Raw genomic sequence first — 27,924 nt, forward strand, 5'->3', positions numbered from 1 at the left:
TTTTGCTCCATTCCCACCCAAACTGTTTCTGTGTCTTTAGTTATCCACATAATGATGGCTCTGAGTTGTGCTGCCCAGTAGTAATTTTTAAGATGAGGTAGATTTAGTCCTCCCTTCTCTTTTTTTAAATTTGTTTTTAATATATTTTTATTATATAATTTTCTTATTAGGAAACATACAGGACATTCAAACATTATTAACTTATTAACAGACAAAAACAAACACACTAATTACAACACTATGGCAGTTCTGAAAAAATAAACAGAAAGACAACCCAATAATAATGAAGTTAGTCAATCAAACTTCACTTTAAGTGATGGGCTCTAACAGTGGCAGCAGATTATGAGTTTTATTATGGGTATGACTTACCTCTAGATTTACTTTCAGCATAGTGGGGTATCAAACTTATCTCTAATGTAGTCTGTAAAAGGTTTCCATGTTCTCTCAAACTTATCAGAGGAGTTATGGATTGTGAATCTCAGTTTTTCAAGTTTAAGGTGTTGCATCACATCTCTTAACCAATGAGTCCAGCTCTGGGAATGAGAGGATTTCTACTCGAGCAGGTGGAAAATCAGGTTTTAAGCTGTTTTTTATTTGTTTTTAAATGTACTTTTGAGTAATTGGTAGCGTTAATATCCCTCTTGATCTTATAAAGTACATATAGAATGTGGCCGAATAAATACATTCAAATGATGCATTCAAATGCTTCTACCAACAAAGCAGTTCCCTGAAAACTCTGCTGTGCAAATGGACGTGGTTGCATCTTGCTTGTGAAGACTGATGATTTACCTTTTAGCTTTCAAAATTGGCATACTGTGCCTTCACCACTGGGTGGAGACATTTTGCAGCAATTTCCAGTCGGTTGCAGAATGTAAAACACACAGGAAACATTTATTCTCGATGAGTCATAAATTAGGCCTACTTAATGCTGAATTCATATCATCATATTTGTGAACCCTAGGGGAAGGACATTTTTGGGGTTTATGTGGATTCACATTTGTTGCGACATTAAATGGCTGATGAGAATTTTTTTAGGAAATAATATTGTTGTAAATGTGCTCCATCTCTAACAAACATTTAGGCTAAAGATTGTGTTAGTTGGGGTGGATACAGGGCTTTATTTATAACCCTCTTATCAATGTAGGCCTATGTAATAAAAAACTTCATGATGGTCTTTTCATGACTGTATGGGGTTTTGTTTTTCCCTTATTACTTCTAAATGTGTTACTGTAGTTTAAAATCAAGCAAAAAATACTATTATCATTAATTGGAAGCTTAATCCTAAGATAAACTAGACTTGATTGCAGCAATCTTTAAGATTAATCTTTAAATAATAACGACCTGGATGACAGAGAACCCCCACAGATATCTTCATGAATGTTTTTTATTAGCTATGATTGGTGGCTTTTATTTGTAGACCTGCTTTGTCTGGGTTATTGCTGTTGAAGCATTTCTCTTTAATATTTGTGGACATCAGGTTTTGATATTTGTGCAATAAAATAAATATGTATTTAGAGAAAGATGGACAATTTCATGTCAATTCAACAGCAGAGGATACCATATGGTAAAAGAATCAGACGCATCAGTGTAACCAGATCACAAAAATGTTGAATCTTGTTTAGATGATGAGGTGAGGCTATTTATCCGTCAAAATACTTGCTTATGATGCCTTTTTATTTTGATTTAACTTTGCTGCTGAAGCTCATTCTTTTTACATACAGGTGTAAAAGGACTATACGTCTCAGGTGAATAATCTCCAAACTATAAAGAGTCAGCTTTAGAACCATTTGTGGTAGAAATCAATGCAAACTTATAAGATTCCTTAGTGCAGAAGAAAAGGTGAGTCCTTCCTGCATTGAAAACTGTCAACACTAAAACAATTTAACGCTCTTGTATGAGTATGAGGGTTCATCTACTCTGCACTAATGTTCATATGATATTGCTTTTTTACTGGCACATTAGTATCTTATCGTTATTTATTGTATCATGGTTTCTTATCTTGACAGTGGGCATGTTATTGTATGTTGGTATGTTGAATGAATGTATTGTTTGTGAGCAGCACTGCACTTATGTTCACGACAAATTTCCCCCGGGGGACAATAAAGTTTATCTTATCTTATCTTATCTGAATTTGTGTCTGGCATTTATTTATTCCAGCATGAGACAAGGTCATCAGTAAATCTGATCTCAGAGTCCCGATCGATGAAGTAAGTGATTATTTGGAGAATACTGGAAGAACGTTTTTTTTCTGTTTGTTTTTGGAGCTTTTTGTTAGAGGGAGACTATTGATAACAGTGATTCTATTGACCCGATGATCATTTGTTCTTGGTCCAAGAAAATGGTAAAAAAAAAAAAAAAAGTCACCACTTACACCTTCCAAAGCTCTCCATCTTCAGATGACTTATTTTGTCTACTTACCAAATGTGTTAATGAACACTCTTAGATGTTACTCACAAGAAACAACAATTGAGAAGCCAGGGAGCTTGATGAATATGTCATCACTGGTTTATTGTTTTATTATAATCTGTAGTGTCCTTGAGCCCAAATAGGAAACTTCAAATGAATGTAAGATTCACAGTATTATTATATTAGCATGATGATAATAATCATTAATAGTTGTTATTAAAATGTAACTTTAATTCCTGGAAATAAGCTTACGTACGGTTAAAAAAATCCTTACTGTTTTCAAATAGGACACACGTATTGAAGTTAAAGCCGTTCTATGTTAGCAAGCTGGACAGCCTTTTCAAGCTCACTTGAGTTTATTCAGATAATACAGATTCAATTGGAAACTCCTTAAAATAATATATTTTTAATATATTAGCTGCAATAATACAATGTTACACCATCCTTATATAGTGGCATCACCTTTAAGTGCAGCTTCACAGATGTATGACCCTTCTAAGCTGCACTTTTATGTTGTCCACCTTTTGTTATACGTCCACCTCGCTTTGTGTTGTGTTGGCACTGATGCTTTGAGATCTGCATAACAGACTACGTTCTTTGAGCTTAATTAATTTGAAGGTAGAAAGTCATTGACAGGAATTCTGAGACACGCCTGGGAGTTCCCATGAAGGTTAAGGTGAACCTCTACATTAGTTGCTGGTCAATAAGAAGCAAAGAGAAGCACAACAAAGAGAAACAAGTTAGCGAGACATGACACACAGGGGGAGGGAAGGGTGGTTTGTAAAATGTCTTTACAACACTGGACAAGCACAACGCACAAAGACACACACAGTCCATATTAGGGGATATGGTTTAATTTGGAGACAGAGGCAAAGAAACACACCACACATGAACAAACATTGACCAAAAAAGAACATAGAGTCTTTCGGCTTCACACTCCGCTATGGGAACAAAAAAAAAAAAGGAAAAAAAAGTCTACACAGGTAAAAAGCAAGGCTCAAACTAAACAGATAGTTAACTCTTTAACTAAGACAATTATCCACACAAGTTGTCGAAATCCTGATGACCATTAAACTATGTTGTGGACAGCACAAATACTAACATGAAACTTACCACGATTTTAGAGGATCCCAACCCCCCCGAAACTGAAACTGATTAACGAAGTGAGGAACATGTAGAGAAATCAAAATCAGGCATCTTTTAGAGACAACAAACAAAAAACAACAAAAAATTGCTTGACGCCACCAAGAGGCCAAACTCAAGACCTGGTCAAGGCGAGGCCACATTGAGAGGCCAGACAATTTTTTCCAATATAGATTTTTTTCTTTAATTTCCAATATAAAAAGCTCCACTGGTACAAAATACATATGAACAACCAGTTGTAGAAATTGGAAAGCCTGTGTTTTTTTCTTTTTTTTCCTTTTTCAAAGCCCACCCAGTTTCAAAAAAATATTGCCTGAACAGAAAAAACTACTGTATGTATAATACAGATCACATCAAGATGCACCCACTTTGGCTTTCAAGACAAGGAAAAACATCAATTAAATTATTGGTGGAACATGAACAAAGTCCTACCGATTATCAGACAAGAAAATAACACGAGATTTTTTTTTCTCTCCTCACTTTTGTTTTGGATCAAGACAATATCTATAGAGATGCAAAGCTACCACACTGTCAAAAAAATAGCACTTCAGAATATGAAAACACAGAACAGAGAAAGTGATTGTTAGAGCTTGAAAAGGATTTGTGATGGAAGCCCCTGAAGTGAGTCAAGTTCCTGTTGGGACCGCTGTGGACTGTACATTGTGCTTTTTTTAATTTTTTTTTTTTATTCATTCACAGTAACACTTCACCATACACGTCATATCACCCCAGATCTGCACTCATTTCAGTGTTTAGACACAATTTGATCGTTTCAAGATCTTACTAACATGGCACCCAAGCTTTCTCTCTCTTTACTTGAGCTTTAAGCATCTTTGTGACTTTTACTAGATTCAATAAACTCTCCTTCCGACACTTCAGATCAACCAATGGTTTGTATAGCAAAGTGTTACAGTACACGTGTTCACACTAAGAAAGAGGTTTAACCTTCAAATGTATAGGGAAGTTTATTGTTTATCTACAATTTCCTGAAACAGCTGTTCAATTGAATACATCACAATACACATTTACCAAAAACTCAACACACAAAGTGGGAGAGGGGGAGAAGGAGGGGACATGAGCAGGTGACAAGAGCTTTCATGACACTGGCATAAATAGACAAAAAAAGGCTAACTGCAGCAATCTCTAAACCAAGGCCTAATAAGGATGTGTAGGCAGTTTCTAGACGTATATATGGCACTTTGAATATATTGTATTGCATTTGGATAGAAAAACACACTGTAAAAAGCACATGCCCGTATTAAAAAGTGGAATCAGTGGTACCTTGCTAGTTTTGGGATTATAAATCACACACAACATTCTGCAAAAGTGTTTAGCTCCCACAATTGTGCTTGAAGTTTCTCTTACAAAACTACAACACTTTCCTCCAGCACTGTTTCAAATTTGGTACCTTTTTTGTTGTTTTTTTTTATTCTTTTTGTTTTTTCTGAATATTTATATGTATTTTGAGTAAAAGGAAAAAAAAAAAAATCCAAACAGAAAAAGGTCAAATGGTGACAATTGTGCATTGTGTCATAATCCTGTGTGAGTGTTGAGTTTCACACACAAAAAAAGCCCCTGAGTTGACAACTCTTTAGCGCCATCAGGTATGCAGTTTTTAGGGAACACTTCTTTGGGGTGAGGGGGGGAGGGGTGGGGGGTGAAGTGGTTTTTATTTTGTAGTAAAAACAGATAAAATACCACCCCGGTAAAAAAGAAAAAGAAAAAAAAGTGTAAACTTTGTGCTGAAAAAATGGAATGTATTTGTAAACCAACACTATTGTGGTGATTTTAGTAGTATCAATGTGCTGTGCATCGTGTACGACTGAAACATGATATTGGAAGTCACTTAAAAAGAACAATCAGCGAAACATAAAAAAGCAAGTGTGAGTGTGTCTATAAAATGTGCAGAGACCCACAGGTTGTGTGTCGTGTGTCCGAGTGATCTCTTCTTCAGGGGCTCCCACATTTGCAATCACAGAAAAGTGTACTGTCGTGTGCTGCAGTGTATGTGTGTGTATGTGTGTTTGTGTGTAAAGAAAACTAGGTTAACATTACAGGAAACTATCTCATGTGAATTCAAAAACACTGAGTTTGACACATGGGCACTTTAACAACAAAATCAAACAAAGAGACATTGTCTGGCATCTGTATGATTAACAGACATTGTAAGTCGTCATCTTTCGACATGAGGCATCCAAACTTAACCAAAGTGAAACATCCATTAATTCAATTATTAATGAAGAATTCACAGAAAATCTACAAGACGTACCGTGGAAGTTGAACACTTAATTTTATTTAACACAGGAGAAAAAAAAAAAAAAAAAAAAGAAGTCTACTCACTGTGACCATTAAAGAAAAAGTACTTCTTTTTTAACCAGAAATTTAAATTACAATTAATGCAGAGGAATTCTTGTGTGTTTTTTAGTTTACTAGAAATGTGGTCACATGGATCAAACTTAATTTTAGTCCTCTTTAAAAATGCAGTACACTGAGACCCCCCCTCCCTCACACAGATGACATTACAACATAATCTACAAAAAACCCAAAGTTTTGCCTGGGTTCTGTTAGTTAAATTCTATAGATTCAATGGTATAAAATATAGGTAATCTAAGTGTGCATTTAAACCACAGATTGTCTATTTGTGAATCAGTTCTAAAAAAGTTGACTCATGTAGGTAGTCATTTCTCTGAACAGAGCAAATGTACCTTTTATTGTGCCATCAATAGTTCAAAAAAAGGTAAATACACTGGATATTTTCCTAAATGAAAAGAAATATGTTTTTTAAATAGCCTTGGTGTAAATCTTCACACTGCCCGCAAAATGTAGAGATCATTACAGAGCACTGAGAGGGCTTTTACTGGTCAGACTTTTAAAAGTGTTGGAAAGTGGTCTGTTTTTTTTTTTTTTTTTAAGAAGCCACCATATTGCTAATGGCACCAAATAGCACAGCTGTGTGCCGATCCCTGTATTCAACTTTCAAGTGAACTTTACTGAGAGAGGTAAAAAGAAAGCAACATAAAAAAAAAACAAAGCTTAATTAAAAATAAGAAATCCCACAGGTTTTTAAAACATTCGCGAAAACAAAAAGGTCTCTTAAATGAATTCAACGCAGGTAAGTTTTCACATTGATTTGCTTGACCTCTCTCCCACCTGTCACATTTCTATACAGAAAAATAACACCAAAAAAGAAAAATAAACAAAAGGATATACATGCAGAAAAATCAGGTTGAGCTAAGGTCAAGGGTCAGTGGGTGGCCAGGTATTGGTCAGGCGAGCTTAGAGAGACATCACAGACAATGGTGGGATGATGAGGCCAGGAGTTTGGCTTGGCTTTCAACATCATGAAGACATGCTAGGCTAATGATGAGCAAACAGGCATGGAGATTTGTTCTAAAAAAGGAACAAAAACGTGAAAGGAAGAGACACAGAGAGAGACAGAGAGAGAAGAGAAAGAGGAGAGAAGAGAAAGTTAGGGGCACAGCACAAGAATCGTTTAGCCATGAGGCACAAAAAACAACAAAACAAATCACCACATACAGTAAGGACAGCGCGATAAACATTTCCCCCCCTTCTCTCTCCCCCGACACACAAAAACAATACACAGATTTAAGGAAAGTGACACCACCGGGACATATGGCAGAGACTCCGACATGCACAAACTGTATACTTGGCACCCAAAGAGATCCATCTAGAGCCAGTCCCTTGTGGGAGACTTGGAGGATGGATGGAATGACTTGAAGAGGTTGTTAATAGAGAAAAGAGAGAGGTAGCCTAGCTAGACATGGCTTACAAAATGACGAAGAGATAAGAGTGGGAGACAGAGAGGGGGAAGATGGAGGAGGGGGAGCAAGGATTGAAGGATTTAAGAGTGCAAAAAGATTTTCACATTGAAGAATGGGAAACGAATGAGACAGACTACATAGAAGAAGTCACACGCAGGTTGAAGGCTCTGGGCTCAGGGACTACGTGGTCTGGCTGCAGCCCTTCAACACAGTAACTGATCCTTAGTCAACCTGCCTCACTTGACCTGAAGGCAATGAAATGGTATGGAAACACACCTGATGCTCTCCACTACTACAGTGACTCAAAATACCTCCAGCGAACACTGACTCCAGTGATAGTCATAAATAATCATATACATTAAAATATTTAATCCGACGCAAATTACATGATAAAACCGCAGGAATGAAATACAGCAAAATGTGGAAAGATCATTGCAACCACTTGTTTTTTCTCGTTTTGCCTTTTTTCTGCAGCAGGAAGTCTCCCTTCCTGCTTTGGGCTCCTTTCCCCCTTCCCCCCTGAGTCTCTGCTGTGTTGACCTTGGCAGGAGGGTGAACTTACCCTAGCAGTGCTAGCATTAGAGCTGGGGAGGGGGGAAGACCCCTGGGCTAAGATCAGTAGGGTTTGCTGTCGTTCTTGGAGCGCTTCAGCTGAACCTTCAGCCTCTTCATTCCGATCTGAAACCCGTTCATGGCCTGGATGGCAGCTTGGGCAGAGACAGGATTGTCGTAGCTGACGAATCCTGAGAGACAAAACACGGAGGACACGCATGACGTACAAGAAAGGATATCCTTCTATAACCTCAACACAACCCTCCACGTTAACAAAGTAAATCTAAATGCTTCTCATCTCTTTGAAAATCCCCGCTTCATATGTAGCTTTAGTTTGAAGATTCACTTCTCTCGTTTACGGAGGTCAGAGAAAAAAATAGAACTCTTCACACCACTGAGGGATGGTTTCTATTTTTATGTGTCTTCTAGAAGGGGGCTGCCCAGACTGAAGTTAAGGTCACATTGCCGCTTGCTTCAAGGACTTGCTGTACAAGGCCAGATCAATGATTTCTCTGCTTTCTTTTAGTCTAGAGCAGGGGTTCCCAAAGTGTGGGTCGGGACCCCCTGGGTGGTCGCAAGACACAAATGGGGGGTCGTGAGTTGCTTCCAGATTTTTTTGTTTTAAGTTTTCAAAAATATTTATTATGACTATTATTCATTTGTTTATTTACCTTGTTTTTTTGTTTATCTTCCTTTTTGTTTGTACAGTTCATTATTATCATTTCTTTATTATTATTTTTGTATTTATTTTTTTTTTCTCTTGGTTGGTTTTGTATTACTTTGCCTATATATAAAGTTTTTTGACTTGTGGTGAACAAAGACGTACTGAAAAAATGCAATAATAAAAGTTGATGACAAAAGTTATCTAAAAATAGTAAATTTTACTCATTTATAGTAAAAGATAAACAGAAATAGTAGCTTAACTTGAAATAAAACCTTTAAAGTAGAAAATGTAATGAGTTTTCTGCCTTTTTTTTCCCCAGATGAATCCTAAGTTTAGGGTTAGTGACCAGTTAATTATCAAAAGCATCAGTAGCAGTAGGTTAATTCATAACAGCACAGGAAACACATGCTCATATGGGTAGACTTATTTTCTGCAATCCAGCTAAATGAAGTCACATTAAATCACTTTAGAGGGACAGTCAGGGTTGTGAGTCTTTGGCACCAATATTTTGGGGGTTGCGGGCAGAAAAGTTTGGGAACCCCTGGTCTAAAGGACAAAATTTGGTATTTTGTTATTTAAATTTCACTGAAGAGCCAACTGGGAAGAATTTGGAGGTTTTTTTGTTGCATATTTTGTGTTACAGCGAAATAATTGTTCTTCTTGTTGTTGAAAAATATTGGGTCAGTTTAATTTTAATTGGAAGCCAGGGTCTAACTGGGACACTTATGTATGTTGGCTTAATTACAGATGGTTTCAAAAAGGCCAAAACACTTACCGAAGCACTTGCTCAGATTGGTCTGTTTGTCGATGAAGACTTTGGCAGAGACCACATTTCCAAAAGGCATAAACATCTGCAGAAGATCCTGGTCCCCAAACTCCTGGGGCAGGTGGTAGATGAACAGGTTGGCACCCTCAGGCCCGACTCCATTTGGAAAGAAAATCATGAACTCAAGTTAGATGCCAGTTACATGTCAATTCATTTGAAGGTGTCATGCTGTGCGTGCAGGCAAACTTCTCACCTTCCTTCTGGCTGCCAGCGATGCTCTGCTGTAGGAGGGACTGTCCGTAGAGGGAGGGCAGGGCAGAGGCCGTGTACTGCTGCATCCCTGAGTAGGCCTGGGTAAGAGCGTCCATGGAGCTGGCTGCTGACCCGTTGGCCAAGGAGGCTCCCAAACCTCCATTCATGCCCCCCATCCCTGTGAAACAGAAAGATGTACGTGTTGTGCACTCAATTTGTAACATGCAGACATCATATTTAGACAGGTACTTAAAGTTGTAGTAAATAGTGAAGAACACCAGAGGGCAGAAAATCTAAATTTTACTATCAGGCTTTTGCTTGACAAGTTCCACACCCTTGCTACTTCATTAGGTACATTATAAAATACTGTACTGTACAAGCTTACGCAATGTAGTTCAACAACTTTGACAAGTATTCAACCTTTACAAAGATTTTGAAGGATAGAACTTGTTCAAATCTCATCAATAAGTGTTGATTCAAAATCATGCTTATTACTGAGTTCTTAATGAGTGATGTTTTAGCTGGCTGTATTATGTTATCATGTATTTCTAATGCTCCTCCTCTGGTTTGTTAACCCACTACAGGATACTTTGAAGGTGAGATAACATGCTGTCAAATGAATACATCTGAAAAGCTTTGTTATGTAAATGACACAAGCTGACAAAAGGACAGTCTTACCAGTGACGCTGCTGGTGAGAGCGTTGAGGTTGAGGCCCACAGAGGTCCCTGTGAGACCCTGCAGGGTGCCAAGAGATGCCAAGGTGTTCATGGCAGCACCAGCGCTGGACCCTGCTGTTGAACCGGCTGCCCAAAGGCCCAAAGGGAAGAAAAGGAGGACATATGGGTTACCACAGGGGGGTCTTCCTCATTTTGAAAACGTCCTATACCCATCTAAGTGCCTGGCATCCTTACCACAAATTGTTATTGTTATGAGAGGATGACACAGCAGTGAGGGGGCAGTTAAAAATCTGTCTCTTAACGAGAAGAGGTCATTACCGCAGCGGCAATATGCTAAACTCAGACAGATGGAGCCAATGTATATTTACACAGATTAAAGGGAAATGGGGGCTCTCATAAAATTTTATATGAGGGTGATTAACTCTCATAAAATAAATGAGGAATGGCTGAGGGCCATTATGCAAATAGCGGGTGAGGGAGGTTTTCAGAGCAGTTAGTACCATCACAGCAGCAGGAGGACTAACTGTGAGAATGTATTTTCATTTTGCTCTAACTTTCACTAAAATGTAATGTTTAAAGATAACCTTACACAGTGACCAAAAGCATGCAGCCCTCTAACACAACTAAAACTACTGGGATCATCAATAACTTGAGCAGCTTGATGTTCAATACTGTATGTGCAGTGCATGCATATCCTAGAAAAATTTAGCTCTTGCTGTTGTTTTATTACCAGGACTGGCCAAGGCTCCCAGGGCTCCACTGTTTGCAGTGAGGGCGCTGGCTGAGGTTGGGCTGCCAGAACTCTGAGCTGCAGCAGCAGCAGCAGCTAATGTGGCCAAGTTCTGCAGCTGAAGGGGATTCACACCTGCTGGAAGAAGAGACACCGAGGTGATTATCAAGGACTTCCAAAATGAGGGACTAACTTTTACAGAACACATCAGAAAAGTTAGGGACTTTTTGGGGACTCCTCTATATTAAACCTGCTGGATAGTATGTAGAATTTTTGCAATGAATGTCACTGCTGTGGTCAGTTTAGACTCACCCCCTCAAAAATGCATCTTTTATTATGTTAATCTACTGAAGCGTCATCTTGTTTTTCCTTTAGAAATTTAAATCACTTAGATTCAAATGCTGATCTTTTTCTTCACAGGTCTAGTGTGTTTTATTTTCACCAAGTCACAGTCATGTGCTGTGTGTTTGCCCACATGTATCCTCCACAGTCCTGAAAATAACAGCGCTGTTTATTACTATTCTATTGATCTTAAAGACTAGTGAGATTCACTGCAGTAAAAACCGTGTGGGTGGGCAGCACTTAGTCACAAGGTGCTGAATGTTGGTGACATGAAAAGTGTCAGCCTGTTGGTTTAGAGCATTGGGTCTCATGTGAACATATGAGCAGAAGAACTCACCTCCTAGCCTCTGGATACCATTGAAACTGCTCTGGTTGCTGCTAGATGTGGCCTGCTGGAGCAGCTGTTGAGGACAAGCAAAGAAGAAATGAAGTCCAGAATAAAACAGGGGACACATCCTGGAGGATCTTGAGTGATAAGTGTGATATCAGATTAATGTTTACAATTCAGTGTTGGTGTTGTATCCTTAAAGTGAGATACAGATTGGATATTATCATCTCGGCATTTATACACTCACTGTTTTCACAGACTACTACCAATACAGCTGCACTATAGGGGGAGTAAAAGCTATCCCAACCACCCAAGAGGTATACAGTGAGGGAGTTCAAATTTAAAACACATGGTCCAATGCGTTAAGAGACAAGATCAACAGACTCAGTGTCTGTATTTAAGTCCCTTTGCTTATTGGCTCAGAATCAGATCAGCACATGCAAGTCACATGCTACTGTCCCTGAGGCAGAGTCCCTGAGTCATTGTATTCTTGGTTCAAGCTGAGAGAATAGCTTCAAAGTTCAGGTCTGAGTGCTGTGCTGTATCAAATTATATTACATTTTAAAACTTGATTCATTTGAATTCATAACACTTTTTAAATGTATCAAGCTTACATTAAGTTTATCTTTTTGATATGTCAATAAGAGCTCCCATTACTTTTCCAGTGCTAACAGGCTTTTTGTACTGTAAATTAAATGGCTGCTGCTTTTCTACACATAACAGTTACTGGCACAAGTTAAGAGATAGAAACCGGTCCCGTGTGATGGTTTCATATTTTCTGCTTGTACTCTGACTCCAACACCAAGACAAAAACAATTCACCACACCAAAGTACATCCTCATAGATAAACATGTATCAACCTCATCTACCCAACTATCCACACAAAATCAGACCCAACTCGGTCGAGGCAGATGGCTGTCTAACATGAGTCTGGTTCTGCCTGAGGTTTCTGCCTGGTAAAAGGACGTTTTTCCTCGCCACTGTAACTAGCTAAATATTGTGACGTGCAATGATCATGATGGATTAAGGTGGAGTAAGACCGAGTCTTATCCTGTCTTGGAGTTGGGTCTCTGTTCATAATTTGACAGAGTCTAGACCTCCTATGTTTGTAAAATCATCTTGAGATAACGTTTGTTGCGAATTGACGCTATACAAATAAAGATTGATAACTTAATTTTGTTAATAAACTGATTCTAGCTTGCTTTTTTCCATTCTTCTGGATTATGATACTCATCTTTGGTTTTGCAGTCCCTTGTATTTTAGGTCTCTGGTAATGTTAAGTTTTTTAGTGCTAATGCTCCAAAGTAAAAGAAACTGATAAAATTTTGAATGGTGTCCAAACACTAAAGTTAATCAGTTGAATTGTATTCTGATGATCAAGTGTAAAATTCTGTAGCTTTTGTATAAAACCTGAATGGGAAATCATGGTTCAAATATCAAGCTAAGTCCGTGTTTTTGGTTGTGCATAATTTTATCATGTGGCTCTTTGTGCCTCTCTATTTGATCTTCTTTCATGTCTGTGTATTCTGTTGATGTAAAGCCTTTTGTGTTTGTCTGTGTAAAGTGCTATATACATAACCTTACTTACACTTCTAGATAAGGCTGAACTTTGAATACAACTTGCATGTTTGAGAAACACTTACTGCCAGGTACTGCGGTGTGAGGGTCCCAAGGCCAGCCAGGTTTCCCCAGGAGGAGGCGCTGTTGAGCTGCTGAATCTGCTGTACTAGCTGCTGCTGCAGGCGCCGCTGCTCCTTATCTCTCTGTGTGTCTGCAAACTTCACCACCAAAGGTGAGGAACAACCCTGGAGCAGCGAAGAGGTCAGAGACGTCAGAACAATTCAGAAACAGTGAGGAATTCAAAGTTTATCTGCCAATACAAGGACACAGTCATCGCTAGGAGTTTGTTTTTTTTTTTAAAGGGGGGGGGGGTATCATCTACGCCTCAAGACATTTTTTCGTTGTTCCTGTTGCATTCATATCAAAGCTAACACAGAGGACATCTGCCATGCATAGCTGAGCCAGGCCATTCCAGAGAGGGGCATAGGATAATGCTGCAGACAGTGAATCTGTTTAGCACTCTGAGGAGCTGAATGGAGTCCACAGACAAGCAGACAACAGATGGAGACAACACTTAAAACATGACATTCAAATGAAGATATGTCAGCAGACGAATACAAGAAAAAAATGCATTATTTCATACACACACACACAAACACACAACACACGCACACAAACACAATCTCACAAACAGTCACATATTGTCCAGACAGACGCACTGACACAAGGCATGCGGTGCAAAAATCCTTTGAGAGTAGAGAGCCAGACAGGGACCAGGCTGGACAGGGAAAATGGCTTCTGCACCAGCAGCACCTCCCTTGGCAGCTGAGGATTTTGGAGGTTGTGACGTAAGGGTAAATAGGTGGCACCACCACAGGGGCCTGCGTTTATACTGGTAGGACCAGTGTTATGTTTGGATGGGCTGCTAATTAGACTTGGTCTGATGCTTCACTGGGGAGCCTCTGACCTGCTCGCTGTCAAATTACTGCTGCTCCACTTACACTAAGACTCCATTGGCTACACAATGACATGGACCCAGTTTTTTGTAGAAATCTCTCAGGATAGCTCTCTGCTCCAGTCTGGGTTAATTCATTGTTAACCTATATTTGATAAAGTGGACTCTTTTTCATGTGGTCCAAAACATAGATTGATAATGGCAGACTGTGGTGACTAGGCTCCAAAACATGATTATCATCAATAAAAGAGACTTATTTAGTTCAGCCCAAATATGAGACGACAGGAGCTTGTTGTGTCCCGTTAGCTCCAGATTCAGTAGCTATATGAGAAGCCATGTTTCAATTTTATTCAATTATTTTGCAGGCAACGATGTAATTTTGTAATTGGCAAGAGTTGCTTTGGAAATGGCTCATGCTCTTTGATGAATGGATGCCATCTGCTTGGGCAGGTTCTCCATCTTTTCAACACAAGGGGGCAGCAGAATGTATGAGAGGGGAAGGGGGGAAAATGAGAAATAGGTGCTAAGGGGTACAGTACCTCCATAGTCTGAGAGTGATGCATGGTTTTGATTGCATTCTGTGCCATTGCCCTGGTAGCAAATGTGACAAACGCACAGCCTGTAGGGGGGGAACAATAGGAGAGGGGGAAGGGGGGAGGAGGGAGGGACAAGAAGAAACAAAACAAGACAAAAGGTTTGGACAACTCGTTATGAACCCCAAAAAAACACATTACAGTACAGAAAATGGCAACTCCCAAGCACACAGAACCACCCTCACTGGTTAGCACACAGAGAAAGAACACAACAAGGAGAACAGTAACACGTGTCACATGAGCACAGTGATCGACGGATTAAATTGCCACCCAAAGAGGCTCAACTACGTGGTGAAACAGTCAATGTGATTATATACACAGAAAATGCACACAAATACACGCTGAAAGGCTTTGATCTGCTAAAATATGTAAGATCTGAAAACATCAAAGGGGTATTACGCTCCGTTTCAAATTGTGGTTACATCGCGTACCTTTACTTGAAAAAAAAAAAGCAGAATTTTATGGGCAACGATCTCTGCTATAAGGTTTAATCACATACATCAACACGAGAGCCTCGTGCTGCCTGCTGTCTGAGGCTTTATGCAGTAGAGAGGTATGTAGGAGATGCAACGACAGGCTAATTCCAGCCTTTGTCGAGTGTGATGAAGGAGGCGGTAAAGGAGAAGCTGAACTGAGCCGAGCCGCCTGCCAGCTGAGCCCACGAAACACCGGCAGCCAATGGTTGCCAAGGCGACGGGCCATTGTGCCGGACAGCGAGTGAGGTGGCCCTTCACTGTGAGATGCGGAGGCTGAGTGTAACAGTGACGGAGGAAAAAAAAAAAAAAGACTATGGGGATGGAATGGGTGCCACTAGAGGTGAATAGCACTTGATTTGGGGGCGGAGGGGGTTGATGTGAAGAAGTAGGGAGGGGCCTGTGTGAATCCTCCATGAGAATATATGTACTCGAGCTATGCTGAAGGCGGCAGGCTGTGAGGCCGAGAACACTCTGCCTGTGCGGAGAGAAACACCTACCTCTGCTCTGACCATCTGGTCCCCGGAGGATTCGGCACTCTTCGATCTGTCCGAAAGACGAGAACATCATTCGGATCTCGTTCTCGCCGTATTTCTTTGAAACCATTCCGATGAAGAGTTTTCTGTCCTCTACAGCTGCACGTGGAAGAGAAGAGAACAGCTATTCAGTCGACTCCGAACAATTATTCAGCTTTAAAAAAGGGGCAGTTAAATCAAGTGTTATATCATACAGCTCTTCTTTTCTTACTGCCTCTCACTTAAGGTGCCAGTCTCTTGCACAAATCTTTGCAACTAGCAGCTTTGTTTGCCTGACTGTCAGCTTCTCTAGACGACGACTATATCATCCATTTGTGCTGTCCTCCAGATCCTCTATACCTGCTGTACTCCTCTCCCCTTGGTGCCTTTTAAAGCCCTTAATCCTCCTAACCCCTGACTCTATATAGAAAATTGTGTATTGCTGTGCATTGCCTGGAATAAGTCCCTCTCAGGCCTCCTTTTTTGCATTTAACAGACCTACAATACAGCCCCCTCATGTTTTTAGGGCTTTGTCTAGGCAAAATCTTGCGCTTCATATATTCCTACACCAACGTCATCTTTGTATCTCCGTCACCCTGCATTTCACATAAGACCACTTACCACTTGTTTTCTCACTGTCAGCGGGTTTCATCTGGATAGGATGATGCATCTGAAATAAAGCATGCACAAATGGTTAACACAACACAGGTGTAGATTTTCAACAATGCAGGTGCTTGGCCTTGTTATCTCTCATCACAAGTGTTTCAAATCTTTGTACTCAATCACCATCTTCAGATCACTCTCTCTGCCCCTCGTTATGTTCCCTCACTCTGAAACAATCATCGCTCACCACAGCCAGGTTCAGGAGGAAGTGTCTATGAGTTGATGGCAGGGATCAAATTCTCCAGGATTCCATTTCACTTCTAGCTTTACTGTCTGCTTGTGATTGAATCTATAGATTCTCCCCGTCAACATCGCTCATCGTCTTTAGTTCAATTTTTACGAAACGAGTGACAGGCACGCCAGGTCTGTATCTCTCAAAAGTGAGTCAGTTTTTTTGTTTTATCTGAGATAATACATTTCTTTAACCCCGTGTTGAACAAAACATCACACGTAGACCGAGGTGGGAGTGATGAAAACCCTCATCTGAGTCAGACCAAAATCTCTGTACATGATGATCATTCCTTCTCCGTGTTTATTGTGTGAGAAGGGATGCAGAACAACTGCTTTGGGATACGTTTCATTAATCTCAATGTAAATGTACAATGTTTCAATGCACTATGTACCTGTCACACTCTTTAAAAAGAGAAGGAAAAAAACGTAGCCCGTGAAACGCCTGAGCAGTCTGTACTTATGAAAAGTGGTGGGTTTGTTTTTGACAAGCACTAAAGACAAGCAGACAGATGGCCCGCTCAGTATGGGCACTGGCTAGCGCTGCCGACCAAGGAGAGCGAGGCACAGAAGGGAGAGAAAACTGGAACAGGGAAACAAGCTTTTTTTCTACTGTCACGCAAACAGAACTCAGTCACCTGCAGTCAATGCCAGTAACAGTATGACTGGGGGATTGGGATTGGAGAGCTGAGCTGTTAGACCACACACTATTTGAAATGTCTGCCTGATGGATAGTCCTCTGCAGAAGAGAGCTACGACTGTATACTCCACCTGATACATTCATTTATCAACACGGTTCAATATTTACCTGTAACCTCACTGACAACAGCTCCTTTTTCAATAGACTAGGCTATTGATTTAATCGACTGCAGGAGTTGTTTGGTATTGATTTAATTGATTGGAAGGAAGAGTCATTTGGAGCTCTGTATAGGCTGGGAAGATTTGTAGAGGTTTAATGAGCAATTGCATTTATTCCAGTTGACTGGGCTTTAATCTCCTGGGATAAATCAGGTGAGGAATTAGGAAACCACACACTGCACGGTAAAATGTCTTGAACTTGCTCCTTTTTTTACATCCAACTTTGGGACATAAAATGTAGAAGTGCATCAATGATTCATAAAGACAAGCATTAATAACTTGTGCCACTTTGTGAAAATAGGGTTTCTGTGCCTGAGAGAATAACCTGCCGCCTGGTCAAAGCACAATTTACCTGATACCTGCATGTATGTGTGAAAGGTCAGCTGGCCTATCGGTTCAGTGTGTTGAGGGTTCAGGGGCAGCCCTCAGTGTAGTGTTAGTGCATAGTGGGGGCAGAGATATTTTTCAGGCAAGACATGCAGTTCAGTGAGCCGAGAGCTCATTATCGGCCGGCACACAGCTCACAGTCTGCACCGGGGATGTAGAGGGGCTCAAGCAGCTAAAAGCAGCCCATACTGCGCTTACTCACCCCACTTAAGGTCTTTATGTTGTGCAGTGCATTCTGGGCCTCCAGTGCAGCTTTTCTTGTATAAAAAGTTACAAAACAGCATCCTACAGAGAGAAAAACAGGGACAAAGAATGGGCGGGGGGAGGGGAGGGGGGGAGAGGAGACAAAAACAGCATTAAAAAACGCAGTGCATACAGTCAGTTAATGTAATCCAACCACTGCTGCAGAGCAGGAAGAGGCTAAATGGATGGGGCTATGTTCTCTGCATATGATAACAGTAACATGTGACAGGATATTCTTAGCACCATGGTACACGCAGCTTGTGTAGGAGCTTGCAGCGAGGACATGAGAGTATTAAGATAGTTGAGGGCTGTTGTGTGACATCGAGATGACCACAGGGTTTGATAACTGTCAGGGGGGCAGTGATGCGCTGTCCGCAGGTCAACAGAGCCCAGGCATGCCGGGGCACTGTACCAACACATCAGAGAGAGCAGCGCCGCGTTACATAAGAATCTGAATCACACAGAAAGATACATACAGGAGGCATGAAACCAGCACAAATACACAAGAGGGAGCAGGAGTGGGAGCAAGGAAATGGAATCATGGGAGGAGGGAGGTGGTGGTGGGGGAGGGGGGGTTGAAGAAAAGAAGAGCGGAGGAGGGGGAGGAGGAAAAAAAAAAAAGCCTCTCATCCTTCCGTCCCAGCAGACCGCCAGTGGCGTTCCAGCCTGTCAGTTTCACTGGGCTGGGGAAGTGGAGCACTGCAGCGTCTCTGACCTACATAGTGTGTATTATGCTGTTACTGGAGCTCCCAGGCCGTGGGGAGGGCTGTTGAACTCTAATATGCATCGAGCTGCTCTCTTCTCTCTCTCAAAACCAGCTGAGCTCCCTTTCTCTGCTGCTTAGCCCTGCCTCCGATTTACTGGGGCTAAATAAACCATCCAGAGAGGCGTGATAGTTATCAGATGATTTTTTCATGACCTGCAGTGGATGTGACCTAAAAAAAAAAACAAGAAAAAAAAAAGCAAATCTGATGGCTCCTCAATGGATCCCTGGCAAAGTAAACAACCAAAGTGGAATGGGATAACAGCACTTCCAGGGACAAATCAAACAAAAGAAAGAGGCATGCTTTTCATTAGCTCTCGTGCAAATAAACAAAAGGCAAAGGCAGACTTCACCAGGCCTTCATGCTGCAACATAAACCGTTACCTTTTTACCCTGTGAAAGTACGACTACTGGGAGGAGGACTGATGGATGTTGGTGATGCTGCAACAAATTCACCTCACACGAGCTGAGTGAAACTAAGACTGCTGTGATCAGGCCAGATTATCTATTAGAATACATTAACATTGCATTAACATGTCAATAGGCTATCACAGCTGACACTCCACATAGAACAGGGGAGGGTTCATCTCTAAAAGGGAGGCTTTGAACTCTCCAGCCTCGAACAGAGAACTGCATAGTGCAGGCTGTATATTTATATACCCAGTGCATAAGAAGCACCCTGGAGATTTACTGGTATACCTTCAAACAGACTCAGCACTGGGTATCGTTTGATGTGTACATCTTTTTTTAAAACACCAGGTGGATCGAGGTCTGTCGTGGTAACAGGATGTGTTTCATTAGGGCCAAATGCAAAAAAGGCTCTTTGGCCAGTAGGCACAGGTAAATGAGAAGTGCTGGGAACTGATGTGAAATCTAAATCTAAGCATAAACGGTTTCCCTTTGGCATACTGCATGAAGATGAAGCTAACCAGTTACAAGGCAACCGTTTTTAGACTAAATCTCACTTGACAAGACAATACAGAATAATCACATTGTTTTCTTTGTTTAACTGAAAAACTGACATTTGAATGGATGACAGAAAAAAAGGGGATAGGCAACATGTCTGTCTCAAAGTAGCAGCATTGTTGTCAGCACATCCTTCATTTGGGCTGGGGGAGGGGGGCAAAAAAATAAGGATTGGCTGCCCTAAATGGGTACAATAACATATTTACAAGACTGAACAACCCGGCAACAGTCTCTCAGATCCTCTCCACGGGTGATTTTACAGACGACATCAGAAGCACAGCTTCTTATGGGCCCAAACACTGGAAAGGGTTCTCAACACACCCCTAAAACTACAGGTGAGGGTTGGCCGCAGCCCAGCCAATTAGCTTGTGACAGCGTGGTCCGGCTTCGTGTGTCAATTAAAGCACTGGTAGCACAAAACAATTTTCATATGGACACAAAGTCCAGCGTCAAACAGAGTCCTAACCCATTAAAACCCCCTGAGTGGATTAGCGCCTTTAACCACAGTGAGTCATCCAACCATCAAGGAAATTGAACATTTTGGGTGACATTGTAAAACCTAGACAGTAACACCGGGGAAAATGTCGTTTACTTTATTCACCTGCAGTTAGTTACGGGAGACTGAGCACTTCCAGTGGCACTTTGCAGCTCTCTGCAGACAGCAGGCTTCCACTTCACCGTCTCCGCTAATTGCAGCCTAAACTGAATCGGTAAACTCGAGCACCGTTTCTAAATTGAGCGCATCGATAGATGTCTTAATGGAAAATTGCAGTCGAGTAACATTTCCTTTGTACTATGCTGCTTTTAAGCCCGAATGGTAAAATAAAATAAAAGTAATTCCATAGAGTAGGGTTACGAAGAAAAACAATTCAACCCTGAAACAAAAGGAGTCAATCAGCTCATCTGTTAGGATGAACAGCTGCAGTTGATGTGCAGACATGTAATGTTGTGCAACATCTCAGGGGAGTGTGCTGAAATGTGAAGGTGGATGTTACAATATTAGGTTTCTGTGTTTTGTGCTCGACCACTTAGAGCCAAGCAGAACCATACATGATTGTGTTTCTCTTCCAAAATCCTTGACAAATATTTTACAATGTTAATTTATTAAGACTGTATTTGTGAATAAGCAATCAAATCTCTAAATTAGTGATTTAAATGACACAAAGATTTACTCTATGAAAGGAAATGTAAGGGATGTTCCATGACAAGTTATAAGACCCTGAAATATCATACGCCTACTTCCACATTGATCACCTCTAAGAGATGAGTAACTGCGTGAAGTAACTTCCTAATGCATTAAATCCTGACTAATCGACTGATGACTCAAGACTGTAACTAAAATCAACCACATGTCCTGCATTCGTCAGCTTTGGTGGACGTACCTTTGCTCTGAGGGGGATTCTGGGTGCGATCACGGAGGATGTTGATCTGGTGCACGGCTCCAAAGGGCTCAAAAAGCTCTTTTAGTTCTGTTTCTGACCAGGAGCGCGGGATCTGTCCCACAAACATCTTGATGGAGTCCGGGTCTGGCTGGTCTAGATGTTCCAGTGACCCGTTCATCTTGCTGCCGTTTCCGTTGCCGTTGCTAGAAGGGGAAAAAAAGAAGAACAAGTCTCATGAGAATACTTCACTAAATTATAATGGTTTGGTTTTAACTGGCTGTCATATGACCAACAGGGATAATAATAACATGACTCTAGAAATGAAAAACAATGTGACATAGCTTTGGATGTGACACAATATCTTATCTAAGGTGGAGGTCAGTAGCATGGCATTGGAGAAACAAATGTTATCAATGTGGATAACTAATGAGTTTTTAAATGTCTAAAATGTGAAATGAAGGTTTAATTTTATTTGAAGCAAAAACTGAACAGTCCTCTATGAGAAGATCTTACATCAGAAGGGTTATCAAATAAAAAAGTAGATCTAGTGGATCTAAAAACATGTAATGCTTTGTGACATCTGTCTGTCAGAGGGTGCAAACAGCAGACTGAGTTAGTTACATGAAGAGGTTATACGACACACTCAACCAGTTATGCTCCAGAAAGAGTCAGGACTATTTGCTTTTCAACGAAGAAACATCAGGAGTTAAGACATCAACAGATAGTAAAAAAACACATTGACATTTTCCAGGTTGCAAAAGGAGTTGTGAAATGTTTGTTTCATTTTGTTCTTTTTTTATCTGCTCTGTGTAACCCTTTATTTGACTTTAATACAATGCATTGTTTTGCCTTCACGTGTAATACCAAGAATAATCATTTGCATGAGAAACCTGTCTTTGGCTGCTAACATATGTTCAGGCCACAAGTGTCTGTCAGTGACGGGGGGTTTCAAATTCTTGCAGCAAACATTTACCCTGTATCTGCCTCCAAGAACAACGACATATCGTTGAGGGAGGTGGCTGACATGCCAAACACAATCAATGGTTTAGTGATTCGTTGTGCTTGGATTTGTAGCATTGACAAAAACATGATGTTGTACTTAAGCATTTAACAAATGAGTCAACAGAATGAATAGTTTGAGTAATAAATCAGAACAGCGATAAAGATCTAAATTACCTTTTAAAAACCTGATTACTTTAAAATGGATGATGCAACACTTCTAAATAAATAGAGTTGACGGTTGCTGCTAATAGAAACAGTCATAGTGAAAGTTAAGGTAGGATGTCTGAGATGTGATGAAACATTCTGATGTAAGACTACGTTAAATTACATGGGCTAGACTTTGCATCAGTCACTGATCATGATAGCAATATGCTTTAACAAGTTAAATATATAAATTTCTACCAATAAACTAAATGGTTCAAGAGCATTAAATCCTTTGGAGTGGAACTCTACACATTTACACACTGAAGTAGATGCTAACACAACAGCTTGTTTACAATAATGGACGACTCGGAATTGCAAAGCAAACAACAAATCAAGCCACCTCGTGGGTGGTGCGAGTAGTGAGGTGATGATGGAGTGTGAAATACTAAATCGTGCCATTTCTTCTGAGACAAGCCTCAGGGACAGAGGATCAATATCCATCAGTGTAGCTACGACTACAGCACTTCTGTCTCTCTCACTCAGAGAAATCAGGCACACAAACACTTCCTGACAGGGGTTGAGATGCTGGAAACTTGGGGTGCACCACTCCTGTTCTGGTATCAGGTATCGGTCAGATATCGACTCAAAAAGCTGGATCGTGTTTCAGTGATTAAGGACTGATCCTCGGGGCAGTTCTATTCAACGCTTTTCTGGGCTATTTTGTGGTTACCAGAGCCAAGTGTGCGTACTACACACAGACTGTATAAAATATGGACGTAGTATCCGTGACGTCACCCATCTGTTCCTGAGCGTTGTTTTAAAGCCAATCGACGGCAGCAGCCATATTGGAAATGCAGAACTGAACCAGGCATAGTGTGATGTAAAGAGGCGGACTTTGAGCCTCCTAGCCAAAAGCTATGCGTTCCCATCCGGGAGTCAAGTCAGTCATGTCCTTATTTGGGCAAAAACTCGTAATCTTAATATCTCCTGAACCGTCACGTTAGAAAAAAATTCACCCCCCATACAGTGTGTGCTGATAGAAATATTAGCTATGTAGAGCCAAGCCATTTTTGAACATGGCTTTAAACATGCTTATTAATGCTGCATTGGTGTCTATGTGGTTTCCAGTGTTTGAGACCGGAGGTTGCCACTTGGTACTACATCAACAGCGCATTGGTAGGCCTGTACCAAGAGCTAACGAAGTACGTAGGGAGCTAACTACAGAAGCTGTTTTGAGGTATTGCACACCTGGTACGCCAACAACTCCAGCGGCTACTTGCAAGACTACTGTTTGGAAGAGTGGCGTAGCCCAACCAATTCAACGTTGTCAGCTGTATCGCAAAAAATGTGCAAAATTTCCAAGTGATAGTTTGAAAGTGTGAAAACAAAAGAAGGCTCGCCAAGTCGGCGTTTTGGATGAGCAACTCCTGTAACTCATTAAAAAACGAGGGGTTCCACCGCCGGGTTAAACACTGGTGACCTGGGTGCAGTTAACCATCACGTGAATATATTTTCCAACACCAGATTGCCACCGATATCTGAAGCTCTGACGTTTGCCTATTGTCACTCTTAAGTCTGAAAGTACACTGGTTGGACATGGATCACACACCAGTGAATGGATTTTCACAGCCACCGAGGAACTGCTTGACAAATAAAATGCATGTCTGTATGTTTGGACTATTTTGTGACATATGATTTAATTTTTCTATTCTTTTCTCATTTGATGCAGGAATATTAATTCTAGACTAATCCACTGCTGCATTTAGAGTTATAGAGCTGAATTCTTACCCCTGTTAGTTTTACAGATTTATCAATAAATAGTGATTCAGACAGTTTAAATATGAATCTATTTTGTTTGGTTTACAAGTTTGGAAGAGCCTGATGTTGTCAAAACATAATTCTCAGGCTCGTCTCCACATACAGGTTGAGTCCGACCAGTATCGTTATTGACCATCAAAGGGTATCGGTGTTGGTATTGAGACTTAGAAAGTTGGATTGGTGCATTCCACCCAGAAACCAGGAACAAAGCTAAGACCACAGCCGTTCAGTGTTGAAACAGAGAAACCATGTTAAGAAGAAACAAGTCTCCCCCCCCATTACACACAATGTTAGCACAGAAGAGGTCAGGATGGGCCAAGAACCACAAGCACAGCAAAAACTGGAGCTTGGTGTAGCCTGATATTATTCTGGCGCACACAGAATCCCACAATTGTAAAGACAGCATTGTAAAATCTTGACTGCCAAAAAGATACACTAATGTAAGAACAATATTACACAGACCTTTGGACCCGAGCCATCCATCTCTTACAAATAGAGCCCAGCCGTTCTGCAGAAACACCAAACTCCTTGAGGGACTTAAATGACATGCTAACAAATCACACTTCAGTTTCTTCTTCTAAAATCCAACTCCACACCACAGAAAGTGTTTTTTCTTCTCCTGGAGGCTGTCAATACATCTGAGTAATGATAGATAAACAGACAAAAAAAAAAAAGAGCTCCGGTGAAACAAAAGCCTCTCTCCACCGAGCAAGGGGTGAGGAGTGCCCCTCTCCCAGCAGCTCCAACAGCTGAATGAAAACAGTACTGCAGAGCTGTAAACCTCTCAAAAATCGCTGGTTACCAGACTGAATTTTGCGGTGTATCTCTTCCTGAGGCGCGTTGGCGATGGTACAGAGAGTAACCTACAGCTTCTTCACCACAGCAGGGGAACAATCACATATTGTTCCCCCCTGCTGGAGAACACTATTCACCGTTCCTCCACAGCACAATGGGCCAAGTCAGAGTGATGCTTTGGAACACATCGAAGGCTATGTCTGCTAAGGCCACATCACTGGTGGGTGACACCATTTATCCAGATTTGCCCGTGGCGCTCCCGACACCATTTTGCTGAGGGCTCTTTGCTGAAATTTCCCTGCAGAAAAGCGGCAAAAACGACACTTGAAGAACTGGATTTGTGTCAAAAGAAGGAGCAAAATAAATTCCTTTGAAAACAGTATCTTATTTTCACTGAATGCTCAAGCACCCTGCAACTGTGTATTGCCCCTACAGCTCAAGAGACAGCTGACAAAGAATGCAACTGCAAACACATTCCTCGGCCTGGTTAGCCATTGCCACAAGACTAACTGTTGTAATCACTGCAAAAATGTCATATTTATATCGCAAGGATTGGAGCAATAAATTGTATCAATCTCAATGGTCTACCAGGATATATACATACACCGTACAGTGGACGAGTGCAGACAGAGAAAACTAAGAACTGGGGCTGCTCTAGGGTGTCAAAATTCAGGGAATTTTCAAAGTTGGAAACTTTCCATGGAAATTTACGGGAATAAACCAGGAATTTACTAATTTGAAGGTTGGCTCTTAATAGGGAACTTAAATATAGTTGGGGAAAAAATATATTCTAGCATAATCCTGACTAAAACAACCAGATTTCATGTAAGTACAGTTGAATATCTATGCTATTCCTCAATCACATGCACATAGCACACTGTTTACTGCAGGGCTATTGAGACCACGCCCCCTACATGCACTTTTTATTTGCATGTTGAATGGGACTTTTTTAGAGGGAGAGCTCCTGTTTTCATTTAACATTTTGAATGGGACTTTGTTGAGATTGCATTTTTGTTAATTTTTGAAAGTGTTGGTCGGGGGGGGTGAGTAATATTTAACTCAACATTCATGTTTTTGTTCTTCAATGAAAGAATTGATTGTTCAATAAAATATTTAACACTTGATAAAGTTCTACTTACAAATAAATCTGTTTTAATTGTATTATTTTGGATGGATGTCTGCTTATAACAAGACATGTATGCTTGGATATGATACCTTTCCATCAAATTACCAGTTAATTCCCATAAATTCCTACAAATTCCAAGTGGGAAATTTACCAGAAACTTTCCAGAAATTTACCACCACTTTGCAACCCTAGGCTGCTCAAGTTTAAAATTGAGGAATGAAAACCCAGCAAGTCAAATCATGCCTAATCAGAACATTAAAGTTTAAATATTCCTAGCTTCCGCCCTTTTCTTTACCATTTCTTCCAGAGAGTTGGATCTGGCTAAATGTAACAGTATATAGTAAATATGAAGCGTGAGCGTTGCAATCAGACAGGAAACAGATGGCCTGGCTCTGTCCAAAGTTGCTAAAAGTCATCCATCCGATCCTCTAAAAGCTCAAGAGGTTACTTAGCTGAAGAAAAAAATCATCAGGCCTTCCAACATATTGTTTGTATGAATCCAAGTCCTCACTACCCAAAATGTTGAAAAATTGCCTTTAAAAGGCCTACTTAGTGGTCAGCCCTGCTCGCCTAGCCACCACAAACCTACCAGCTGGATAAGAGGATCTGTATCCGCAAGTGGAATATCTGTTTTAAGTCGCACCGGCTGACACAAAGTATTATCTATCACTGGACCTGGAGTGACAACTCATTAAAGCAGCATAATGTTATGTCAATACAGCAGTGGCTTTAGGCCAATTCAAAGCATGCTGACGTACACCTGAAACAAAACACTGTCAACTAGTTTCACTCAAGCTATTTTTTTTTAATGGAGAAGTTGAAATGAAAGAAGCTTACTTTTAAAAACAGGTTCTGTGAATTTGTGGTAATCAAGACAGTTTCAGTAAAGACTTATCACGGTTAATCCAAACAAAAAACAGGCACTACTTCCTTGATCTTTATAAGAGCATAAGCACATTTTTGATTAGGAAACTGACTCCAAAATACTGTTAATAAATTCTGTCACTACTGCAGGCTCTCCTCCCCACAGCAGCCAGCAGAGTGCTCCCAGACTGTAGTAATGAAGTCTTTCGCTGAGCTTCCACAAACAGCCGTGCGATGTGGCAGCTCCTCGTGCTCCAAGACGCCCTGAAGCAGCTGACAAGCCATTCAGAGCCAGAGCAGCGACAGTTGCATGCTTGCTTGCTGCACCGCCCATAAAAGCAGGTGATTTATCTGGAGCATGTGTCCGTCCTGTTGGTGAGCTCTGACCGCACAAGTATGCCAGCGACACCTTTGCTGTGCCCATAATAGAAAGCTGGCCAATTTGCCTAGTAATGCACATGATTTTGAAAGCTCAGCATTGTGCATTTGGACATTAGTCATTCCGAAACCATCAGGGGTTATAGCAACACCACATGGCACATGATTTTATTTTGTCACTGCTGCTGAGTGAAAACAACCTCACTGTTGCACTTCCTTGCTTCATCAAAAAAACTGCTTTGTTGGCCACCAGCCATCTATTTAAGTTATGTGGTACTTATAGTGTTAACTATGACAGTGTTGTTTTAATTACAATATTGATCAAACAAGTCTTGTTGGTGCAACACTACACATAAAGCTGACACTGTCTGTTTTGAGCAATGGACTAAAACTCTTTTGCCTTGGGCTGTTTTGGCAACCAGCAGCCCACTGCTGTCATCCTTTATTGGGGATTAAAACAAAGTCAGAGTTCACATGGACACTCATAATGTCTCTGAAGAGAGAGGAACATCAGTCAACTGGAACAGCTGTTTGCTAGTAATACCTTCAGATAAAAAAAAAATCACAA

At 40.8% G+C, this 27,924-nt stretch overlaps 1 protein-coding gene across 16 annotated transcripts in view; it reads right to left on the reverse strand.

The window, feature by feature from the left end:
* Positions 1 to 3,244: 3,244 nt before the first annotated feature.
* The window catches only part of LOC117814816 (CUGBP Elav-like family member 2), a 29,648-nt gene continuing 4,968 nt past the window's right edge, over positions 3,245 to 27,924 (reverse strand). Inside the window, exons 2-14 of one of the 16 annotated variants that reach the window (XR_004631635.1) lie at positions 21,230 to 21,432; positions 18,078 to 18,160; positions 16,361 to 16,409; positions 15,725 to 15,859; positions 14,698 to 14,777; positions 13,287 to 13,448; positions 11,653 to 11,716; positions 10,974 to 11,108; positions 10,244 to 10,357; positions 9,567 to 9,743; positions 9,323 to 9,469; positions 7,894 to 8,074; positions 3,245 to 6,939 (exon numbers count right to left, since the gene is read on the reverse strand). Coding sequence is in view for 7 of the 16 variants with exons in the window: in XM_034686341.1 (XP_034542232.1) it covers positions 7,947 to 8,074; positions 9,323 to 9,469; positions 9,567 to 9,743; positions 10,244 to 10,381; positions 10,974 to 11,111; positions 11,653 to 11,716; positions 13,287 to 13,448; positions 14,698 to 14,777; positions 15,725 to 15,859; positions 16,361 to 16,409; positions 18,078 to 18,160; positions 21,230 to 21,432 (1,504 nt within the window). In the remaining 9 variants the exon portion in view is untranslated. Of the gene's footprint in view, positions 8,075 to 9,322; positions 9,470 to 9,566; positions 9,744 to 10,243; positions 10,382 to 10,973; positions 11,112 to 11,652; positions 11,717 to 13,286; positions 13,449 to 14,697; positions 14,778 to 15,724; positions 15,860 to 16,360; positions 16,410 to 18,077; positions 18,161 to 21,229; positions 21,433 to 27,924 lie in introns of all 16 variants that reach the window. The other 15 variants (XR_004631633.1, XR_004631631.1, XR_004631634.1 and 12 more) reach the window with 15 other exon arrangements.

This window comes from Notolabrus celidotus, chromosome 6 (genome assembly GCF_009762535.1).
Source record: "Notolabrus celidotus isolate fNotCel1 chromosome 6, fNotCel1.pri, whole genome shotgun sequence".
In the NCBI taxonomy this organism is placed as follows: domain Eukaryota; kingdom Metazoa; phylum Chordata; class Actinopteri; order Labriformes; family Labridae; genus Notolabrus; species Notolabrus celidotus.